Source organism: Neophocaena asiaeorientalis, unplaced genomic scaffold (genome assembly GCF_003031525.2).
Source record: "Neophocaena asiaeorientalis asiaeorientalis breed wild unplaced genomic scaffold, Neophocaena_asiaeorientalis_V1.1 scaffold230, whole genome shotgun sequence".
In the NCBI taxonomy this organism is placed as follows: Eukaryota; Metazoa; Chordata; class Mammalia; order Artiodactyla; family Phocoenidae; genus Neophocaena; species Neophocaena asiaeorientalis.
In genome coordinates, this window is record NW_020175186.1 from 9,906,505 (window position 1) to 9,916,550 (window position 10,046).

The window sequence follows — 10,046 nt, forward strand, 5'->3', positions numbered from 1 at the left end:
AAACTGAACCGAGGTGTATTTATTTCCCACTTTACCTAGGAATAGCTGCAATGTTAATGCTGAATCACAATCCTGAAAATCAAAAACAGAGAACACCCTTCCTGATTCTCTTGGGACATGGGGGTACTACTATTTATGATTCCAATGCAATTAAAAATAATTTTCGACTGGTTAAAGTTGACTTTCTAAAAAAATGGGGAGGGCTTCTCTGGTGGCGCAGTGGTTGAGCGTCCGCCTGCCAATGCAGGGGACACGGGTTCGTGCCCCGATCCGGAAAGATCCCACATGCCGCGGAGCGACTAGGCCCGTGAGCCATGGCCGCTGAGCCTGCGCGTCCGGAGCCTGTGCTCCGCAACGGGAGAGGCCACAACAGTGAGAGGCCCGCGTACCACAAAAAATAAAAATAAATTAAATAAATAAATTAATTAAAAATGGTGAAAAAGAATATATACACATTAACTCAGAGTATTTTCCTTAGATATTTCTTATTCATATATTGGATGCTATTTCAACATATGCTTAATGAAAAGATTTTCACAGAGCTTCAGCTATCCTGCTTAAAACAAATTGGACAAGGAAAGCAGTAGCACTTGTGAAATACTACATGTGTCTAAGCATAAAATGAGTTCCCCAGCACAGGTCGGAACACTGCTTACTGACAATACTGTACTATAGCAAAGCAAGAAATCAAAATGTTTACTTACCAACTTTCACCATGTAGATTCAACTGGAGACTGAGGAGTTATTTTTTATTAAGCGAATCCCCTCCCTTTAGAAGCTGCTAGAATAAAGAGCTTCAAAATAAACCCGACTTACTCAGTTTAGTTTACATTCTAAAAGCTCAATCTCAAACTCCTGGTTCTGCATTTAACCTAACAGGGAGATTTTAAAAGCATTTTGTTGGGGCTTCCCTGGTGGCGCAGTGGTTGAGAGCCCGCCTGCCGATGCATCGGATGTGGGGGGGGATCGTGTCCTGGTCCGGGAGGATCCCACATTCCGTGGAGCGGCTGGGTCCGTAAGCCACGGCCGGTGAACCTACGCGTACGGAGCCATGGTCGCTGAGCCTGCGCGTACAGAGTCATGGCCGCTGAGCCTGCGCGTACAGAGCCTGCGCGTCTGGAGCCTGTGCTCCGCAACTGGAGAGGCCACAACAGCGAGAGGCCCGCGTACCGCAAAATAAATAAATAAATAAATAAAACCATTTTGTTCTTACTACAAGTCTGATATGACTTGAGGGGTACTTAGAAAATATCAAGCTAATCTAGAGTTTTCTTCAACTCCACAGAATTTTGGTACTGGAAGGAATCAAGTGATAATGTAGCCCAATCACCTGATTGTACATTTAAAAACAAAAACCTGAGATCACGGAGATGAGATGATGTGCCCACAGTCAACAAGTCGGCTCTGGACCCCTAGACCAACTGTCACACCTCTGGTACCCACAAGCTCTCTTTTCACAGAAATTCAAAGGAATATTTATCCCTCCTCTCTCCTCTGTAACTGTTAGGCATAGCTGTTTCCTTTTCAAGCATATGCAAAAGAGAACAATGCATCCACTCTTGAAAAGACTCTGATTAGGATGACCCTCAAATACTGTACTTTTGGTAACATTTATTATCATCTGAAAAGCAACTAAATGATCCCAGATCCCAAGAATTCAAATCTGTAAATGGGGTCATTTCTCTTTTATCTTACAGCAAAATGTGTATGGTGGCCTTAAAAAAGACACAGTTTCCTAAATAAGTTACAGATAGCCCCTGGAAGCATAATTCTTAGTATAAAACATTCACAAATGATACTAAAGCACTTTGCCTAGCTGTGACTTGGAAAAATACTACAAACCCACAGCTGCACTGAGGAATCTACCTTCACACATTATCTGTAAGAGAAGTGTTCTATATAGAAGTGTTCCTATACAAGTCTCGAGGGCTTAAATGCTTCCTTCTCAGTGTGAAATCACGATCCAGACATGCTAAAATAAACGCACTTTGCAGGAAAAAACAAACAAACAAACATTTAGTAATAACCTAATAATATTTGGTTTGGAAGCCCTTGCTGTTACTTCTTGACCCTTTTACCCTTAAGAAAACCATGTAAGAGAAAGGAAAACCCCAGAGTCCCCAAATGACTATATTTCCCGAATTCTCAGAAATACCAAATTCTAACACATATCAATAAAATTTCATGTAACTTTTCAGATTTTAAAAGGAGATGTTGTGGAAACAATGAAATACATTTTCCCTTCCTAACATAGCCAAATCACTGCTATTGCTATTATAGAATAGTCAATAAACATCCAATACCAGAGAGCATTTAAACTATATTAAGATATAATCTGACCTAGTTGGGTACAGCAAAAGCTACACAGTACCTTGTCCACAGAGCCAACTTTTCATACCATGACATGCCTGGGATCTTCCCCAAAAAGAAGAAACTGAAGTAATTATTCAGTGACAGGCTATCTTGTATCTGCAAATCAACTTCTTGTAAGGAGCTCAAAATTAAAGAAATTACCCATTACTTTCACAATATCCTAATAAAGCAGATGTAACTCATGGGTTCTAAGTCTCTTTTTCTCCCAGAGGAAGATTAAACAATTTAGACATAGCATCAGAAATTTATACGGAACTCGGCATTTCAGAGGTTTCACATGTTTTCATTTGCCTCCCATAACAACTCTGTGATGTAACAAATGCTTTACGTGCCCTCTTTTTTACTAATGAGGAAACTGGGGTACAGAGATTAACAGTGACTTTCCCAAATGAACGGTGACCAACCCGAATAGTGTTACCCCTAGTCTAATGTTTGTTACATTTTTTGCTCTAAATCCAAAATATATTAAAATGTCACCTTTGAAGTCTTGTTACAGATGGCATTTCCTTGTTCTGTCACTCTCCATTGTCCACTAGAGATCTTTGGTCTGCACTCAATCAACACCCCCCCTACCCCTGGTGGTTTTTCATTCTCCAAAAGGTGTTCTTGAGAGGTGTTTCTTTAAAGTGGTGGTGAAAGGGTGAAGAGAAGGGGGTAGCTTTGGGTTTAAACCTAATATTGAATTTACTTTGAATTTTAAATATCATTCAAGGAGAGCTAAGATTTATATTATTATCAAATGATGACCTGGTATTAAAAGGCTTCAGGAAAGCTATTCTAGCCCTTTTTTTAAAAAAAAAAAAGTTCGCAGTTTTCAGAGTTCATTACGTGCTGAGATACCCTACATAGCATTTTTTTCCCCAGACTTCAGAACAACAACTTTATAAAGAAGTTGAAATATTGGAGAATAAGGCCTCTTATGTATTCTGAGTTTGCTGACCTACATCTCATTATGACTTAACAGTGTAAGTTGGATCACTAGCTGTTACCTCACACTCTAGAACATCTTGTCGTGAGTTAAATGCAGTTACATGTGTCACTAATTCCTTTAATAAAAATGATAATGATGGTGATGTGGAAGCCAAATGTTTTGACACAATTCTTTCTTATATCAATTTTAGCAAATAGAATGCTAAATTCTGAGGTGAATCCCCACATTCTGCACTTATGTCGCTACACAAATAAATAAACTTAATAAATCTAGAATTTATGTTGCACATTTAATAGAAAGCTCTTAAGCCATAATCACTGTAGCTGCTGGGCATCTTAATTCTTCAAGAATTCTTTCAGTGCATGCATTAACTTTGGTTAAATTATTCTGGATTTAAAGGCAGAAGAATATTTAAAATAGTATGGTTTCAGAAGCATCATTGTAACAGAGCAATTTCAAAAGATTCAGTTGCTAAACTTGACTTCATAGTCCCTTTGCAGATCAGTTATTTAGATTTAAGAAGAGAAGGGAATCATGTGCTGTTATCTCTGTGGCCATTCTTCTCACACAAAGAAAATGAGAGAACAGTAAAATAAGACTAAGAAATCATTCTTCCAATGATTGTCATTGAACTGTTACATTAGTAAACATTCACAGTATGAAGTCTCTCTCAATCTCCAGCATATAAAGTAGTGCAAAGGAAAAGGAAAAAAAAAGAAAGAAAGAAAGAAAGAAAATTCCAGTTCTGTTATCTGTGAACAAAACTTGTTACATTTTCTCTGATTTCATTTCTTCCATCATTGTTAGGCATTTGCTGTCACATCTCCCCAAAATGAATAATAAAATATAATCAATTTCTAAAGGCCCCTGCAGCCTTTTTAAAAGTTAATTTCCAGTTAAAAATAAACTTTAATTAAATGATGTAACCTATCATCTATTAAATAATCCACTTTCTTTTTTTCTACATAGTAATTCTTACAATTTTTAAAAAACAACAGCTATGGGATCCAAAGACATGAAATGCTATTAAAGCACTGATAAATGACAGCTCAAATTCATTAGGTCTTACATAGTAAATACTTCAAAATGCCAACTTTTCCCATCACTGCACGATTACTAACAACGTTGACAATTTACTTACACATACACACACGCACGCAGCACTCACACACACACAAACACACACATACACATTCTCTCCACAGAACCATCTTTACTTTTAACACCTCCTCCAGTTAATGTGCAAAATTCTTGCATTCTAATAAAAAATATAAAGATAGATTTGCTCCTATTTAAGCCTCCCTCTTCTCCAAGATGTATCATTTGTTTGATATGTAATACAAGTTTAGTAACAATTATGCCATGTATAACCATTAAATGGCGTACTACTGTATGCATTGGATTCATTTGCATATATCATTTTCATAACTGCACTCTCTATGCATAAATATATTTGGAGATGCTGGGATTGGGGGGAGGGGCAGTGGCGGGTGGCGAAGGAGATTCACACGTCGGTCTCCACAGCCTTCGCGTTAGAACAGTTGTTTTTATCTGTCTCACTGTCATCCCCCTTTCCCTGACACTTCTCCTTTGCACACAGAGATTCCTTAACCCCTTCTTCCATCTCTAGATACTCTGACTTGTCCCCCAGGGAAGAAGAAGTAGAGCTCCGAAATTTCTTCAGCAAATTAGAAGGGAGGTACGGGCAACTGACTGCATTCTGTGTCAGCTGTGTCTGTTCCTCATTTTCAGTCTCTCTGTGGTAGAAATAGTTAAAGTTAGAGACAATCACTGGCACTGGCAAAGCAATGGTTAAGACGCCTGCAATGGCACACAGAGACCCTACGATCTTGCCCCCCACAGTGATGGGCTTCATGTCCCCGTAGCCCACAGTTGTCATGGTCACCACGGCCCACCAAAATGCATCTGGGATGCTTTGGAAATGGGTAGTCGGTTCATCCGCCTCCGCGAAATACACAGCACTGGAAAAGAGGATGACCCCAATGAAGAGGAAAAAGATCAGAAGGCCCAGTTCCCGCATGCTGGCTCGGAGGGTGTGGCCCAGGATCTGCAGGCCCTTGGAGTGCCTGGAGAGTTTGAAGATCCGGAATACTCGGACCAGACGGATGATCCTGAGGATGGCGAAGGACATGGCCTGCTGCTGCTGACCGTTGCCACCCCCCTGCTGCTGGGCCAGATCCGTGCCCAGCGTGATGAAGTAAGGCAAAATGGAGACAATGTCAATGATGTTCATGATGTTTTTGAAGAAGAGGGCTTGGCTGGGACAAGCAAAGCAGCGAACCACAAACTCAAAGGAGAACCACACAATACAGACCGTCTCCACAATGAAGAAGGGGTCGTTGAATATCGTGTGCCCTGAGTTCTCTGGGTGGGGGGCCGAGGTGTCATTCAACAACCCACTGTGCCCGCCTGTGCTCAGTGCTGTGATAAGATCCCTGTCGTCCCTAAACTCTGGCAAGGTTTCCAGGCAGAAGATGACGATGGAGATGAGGATGACCAGGACCGAGACGATAGCTATGCCCCTCGCTGGACTGGAGCTCTCTGGATACTCAAAGAGCAGCCAAACCTGCTTTTTAAATTCATTCTCTGGCAAGGCCCTGTCCTCCTCCTCTCTCACAAAGCCCTCATCCTCCCGAAACTTGAGCAGGGCCTCCTCCCCCAACTGGTAGAACTTCACCTCCTCCGTGAAGATATCAAACGGGACATTGACGGGCCTCTTCAGGCGGCCCCCTGACTGGTAATAGTATAAGATGGCATCAAAGCTAGGCCTGTTCCTGTCAAAAAAATACTCGTTACGCAGAGGGTCGAAATACTGAGTCCTCTTCTCAGGGTCCCCCAGCAAAGTCTCGGGGAACTGGGCCAGGGTTTTCATCTGGGTCTCAAAGCGCAGGCCTGAGACGTTGATCACCACGCGTTCGCAGCAGTCGCTGTAGCGGACCGAGCTGTAGCCGCCACCGCCGCCCGCATCGTCCTGGGGCAGCAGGTCGGTGTAGGAACACTCATCGCCGCGGTCATCCTCGCTGTAGCGAAACCTTCCCTCCTCCTCCTCTGCCTCCTCTTCTTCCTCTTCCTCCTCCTCTTCCTCCTCTTCCTCCTCCTCCTCACTCAGATCCCGCAGGATCTTCTCCTCGGAGCCACTGGGCATCAGGTCGGAGCAGTGAGGGAAGCTGCTCTGCCGGTGGTGGACTTTCTTCTTCTCGGGCCGCTGTCGCCTCCTCCTCCTACTTCCCCGGCCGCTCTGAGGGTCTTGGGAGGTGCAGGCCCCACGCAACTGGTGGTGGTGGTGATGGTGGGCGCCCCCTCCAGACCCCCCGCCGCCTTCCACAGCAGCTGTGGCCGCGGCCACAGCAGCCGCCGCAGCCGCCCTCGAGTGAGCCAGCCTCTCACGCTCCCGGGCCCGGGCCTGCGCGGCATAACCGTAAGGCATGTGACTGTTGCACCCTGAGCTCTCCGCACTCACCATTGCAACCTCCATGGTGGTGGTTTGGGGGAAATGGCTGGTTCCAGTTGGAGGAGAAGAAGAAGAAGGAGAAAGAAAAATAGGGCAGCTTCTTTTCTCACCAAATTAAGGTAAGTTTGGAACCTTTAAGCAGATTGCTTGGAAGACTAAGGATATTTTCAGTCCAACTTTGCATTTTCTGTTTTTAAATCAGCACACCCCATGCTCTCTCTTCCCAGGGATTCAGTGTTGCTCTCCAGAGCTTGGTTCCTCCAGAGAAACAGCCTGGCACTTTCAAGCCTAAGTCAGAAAATGTTGGGGTCTCTCAAACACTTATTTTTTTGGGGGGATGTTCAAAGTGGGAAATAACGTCTAGAATGTGGTATTGATGCTGCGAGATTTAAAGGCAGCAAGTATCCAACAGCCAGCAGTCGTGCCTAGAAAATGGAATATATTTTTCTGCCATGGAAATTGTCCAGAGCTCAGTCCATCAAATTTAAATAAAATGCAAATAAGCCTTTAAGTCTTAGCACTTGCCTTCTAGTGATGGCTTGACCCATGTTAACATGTGACTTGAAGTATGTCCAGACATTGCCACTCAAAGCCTATCAGGATGATTCTCCAGGCTTTCCCCTTAAATTCATCACTGGCTTCCTGGACCCAGGGGCAATGCCGAGCTAGCTTTAGAGGCAAAGACCTTGGGAGGTAGAGAAGGTGCAAGATGAGGTGTCAGTGGGGGCAAGCCCAGCTCTGAGGTCTCCATAGAAATCAAGGAAATGCACAGCATCCTTCAGCTAAAATCATGCAGAAGAAGCCACTTCACCTGAAAAAGGAGGGGAAACAAGCATAGGAGAAAAATAAAAAGAAGAATCAAATAATAAAGAGCAAACTGAGCGTTTCCTTCACATATACTTTTTTCTCCTGTCCTCAAGCAAGCAAGCCATTATATAAAGCACCAAAGCGACTATAAATTTCCAAGGAGTAGTATGGGGCAGCTTGTTAAATCTCCTTCTCACTAAACATCCTTCTTTCCTTCTTCTTTGGATATATTTCAGCACTGTCTACTTTTGTGGCAACTCAATTATTTTTTCCTCTCTCCACTCTTGACCCATATGGCTCTTCCTTCAATCCACCTTTTCTCTAATGCCAGGTCTTAGTTCTCACTGTCACTCTCTTCATTCCACAATAACAATGCTGTCACTTTACAGCTGCTTCCATCATTCATTGATCTCAAGGCATTTTTTTAAATTTCCACATAAAATATTTCTGAATTTAGTGGCCGTCCACCCCTCTCTGTCTTGATTCAGGATTAGAGAAGTCGGAAAAAACAGTTTTCTTTAATCCAGGTTCCACCACTTAAACAATCTTCAATCACCTCATCTACAAAGTGTAGATAATAATACAACCTCCCCCATCCCACTTTTGAGAGGATAAATGAGATAACTGATGTTGACAGAACACCACAGTGCCTTGTACATGAGGAATATCAATAAAGGCTGGCGGTTATTAACAACATAATAACATTTTATGGTCAATCTACCCACCCCCAAATGCGCAAGTCCTCATAGCATTGTCTAAGCAGGGGAAGGGCAGAACGTGAGGACATCCAGGACATTTTGAGACTCACCAATGGTCTGTATTATGTTGGCACTCCCTGACTCGCTGAAGCATGTCCCTGTTGTTGTTTTTCTGTTCCCCTGACTCCAGAACACTCCATACTGCCCACAGCCTAGGAGCTTATCCCAGTTTCCATTTCTCTAATAATCACCTTCTCTCCTTGCAGTTCCCCATGTTCACCTCGATGCTTCCTCCTACACTTTGCTCAAGGGACTATCTCCTCATGGTTCAAATCCCAGTTTGTGTGCACTTTGTTTTCAGCCTATGATACTTTCTTCCCTATAATTTAACCATAGTTCCCATCTCCCAAATTCCCCTCTCTTTTCCTTCCCTCCCCCACCTCACCCCGTTTATTTCCAATCTGCCACTTCCTGATCACATCTTCCTTGCAGCCCTCCTCTGTCCCCACTGTCACTTAGTATTCCTGACCTTTCTTCTTCCTTAGTTTGCTCTCCGTAGGTCCAACTAACTCATCTCCTCTGCCAGGACGTGTAAATGCTCCTGCCCCAATCTTGCTTCTCCTGTCTCCTCTTGCTTCTTCCGTTCACTCTTTCCAACAGGACTTCCAAGAATGCAGAGAGTGGCCGAGAGAACTGGGGAAGATAATGACAGCCGGAATTCAGGGCACCTACCAGCCTCTATTACCGGAAGCACTTGGAGCCATTAGCAGGACCCAGTGCTTGACCACCTGCTGCTCTTTGCTGAATTGTGTCAGCCTAGAAGCCTAAATACACCTGGGTTTTATCAAGTGACATGCAGGGAAGTGGCAAGCAAAGGTCTTCCCAATCACACATTCTAATGTGATCATACACATTCTCCCAGGGCAAGAGGTGAGCCTGACTGAGGACACAAAACCCAGAAAATACCCCTCTGAGGGTTTTTGGAATGACATCCCCTTCCTTTGCCTGACTCCTAACATCATCTCATACTCTGAAATGTTCACTCTCACAAGGTCTCCAAATCTCTGTCTTCACTGTGGAGGGTCAGGCCAACATCCTTTAAAGACTTTCACACAAGCCAAATTGCCTGAGAGTTTGCTCAGTTTCTTCCCCAACCCCTCAAAGCAGTTATAATACACTATTTAAATAAAGCCCCAGTGTAACCAAAGTGCCTGTAAATTTGTATACTACGCACACCCCCTCTTCCACCCAACTGACTCCCAGAAGGTCACCAGTTAGAGGGTCTTCTAATTCACAATCAACTCTTCAGGAGAGCTAGCCTTGCCCCCTTCACACCAAATAATTTCTTATTTACTTGTTTACTTATTCATTTATTTGGGTTTGTTCATTTTGGTTTAACTCCCTCCCCCACTGTACAAAAAGCAAATCACATTCCTTCTAATTTGCTTCCAGTTACCTCACTATCCCTGATCTTGGAAGAAGAGGAGGAGGATATAAAAAGGGAGGGAGAGAGTGAAGAAAAAAAAAAAGAGAGAGAAAAAGAGGAAAAAAAATCCAACCAGCAAATCAGACTAGTTTAAAATCTCTCTTCCTTCTCAACTCAAGGTATTCATGTTAGGAGAATCTATTCGAGTCAACTCTTGGGAGACTTTATGGGGGAGACCTTCACAGGGTAATGTCCCTTCCTTTTAAACACCACCAACTAATAGGATTTTGCTGACTACCTATTCCCCAATCCCTGTGCCCCCAAACAAGAGCCAAGCAT

At 43.3% G+C, this 10,046-nt stretch overlaps 1 protein-coding gene across 1 annotated transcript in view; it reads right to left on the reverse strand.

Annotated features, from left to right (window-relative positions):
* Positions 1–3,587: 3,587 nt before the first annotated feature.
* Positions 3,588–10,046, reverse strand: part of KCNA4 (potassium voltage-gated channel subfamily A member 4) — a 7,438-nt gene continuing 979 nt past the window's right edge. Inside the window, exon 2 of the mRNA XM_024764697.1 lies at positions 3,588–7,587. Coding sequence (XP_024620465.1) covers positions 4,809–6,800 — 1,992 coding nt within the window. The 5' untranslated portion in view covers positions 6,801–7,587 and the 3' untranslated portion in view covers positions 3,588–4,808. The remainder of the gene's footprint in view (positions 7,588–10,046) is intronic.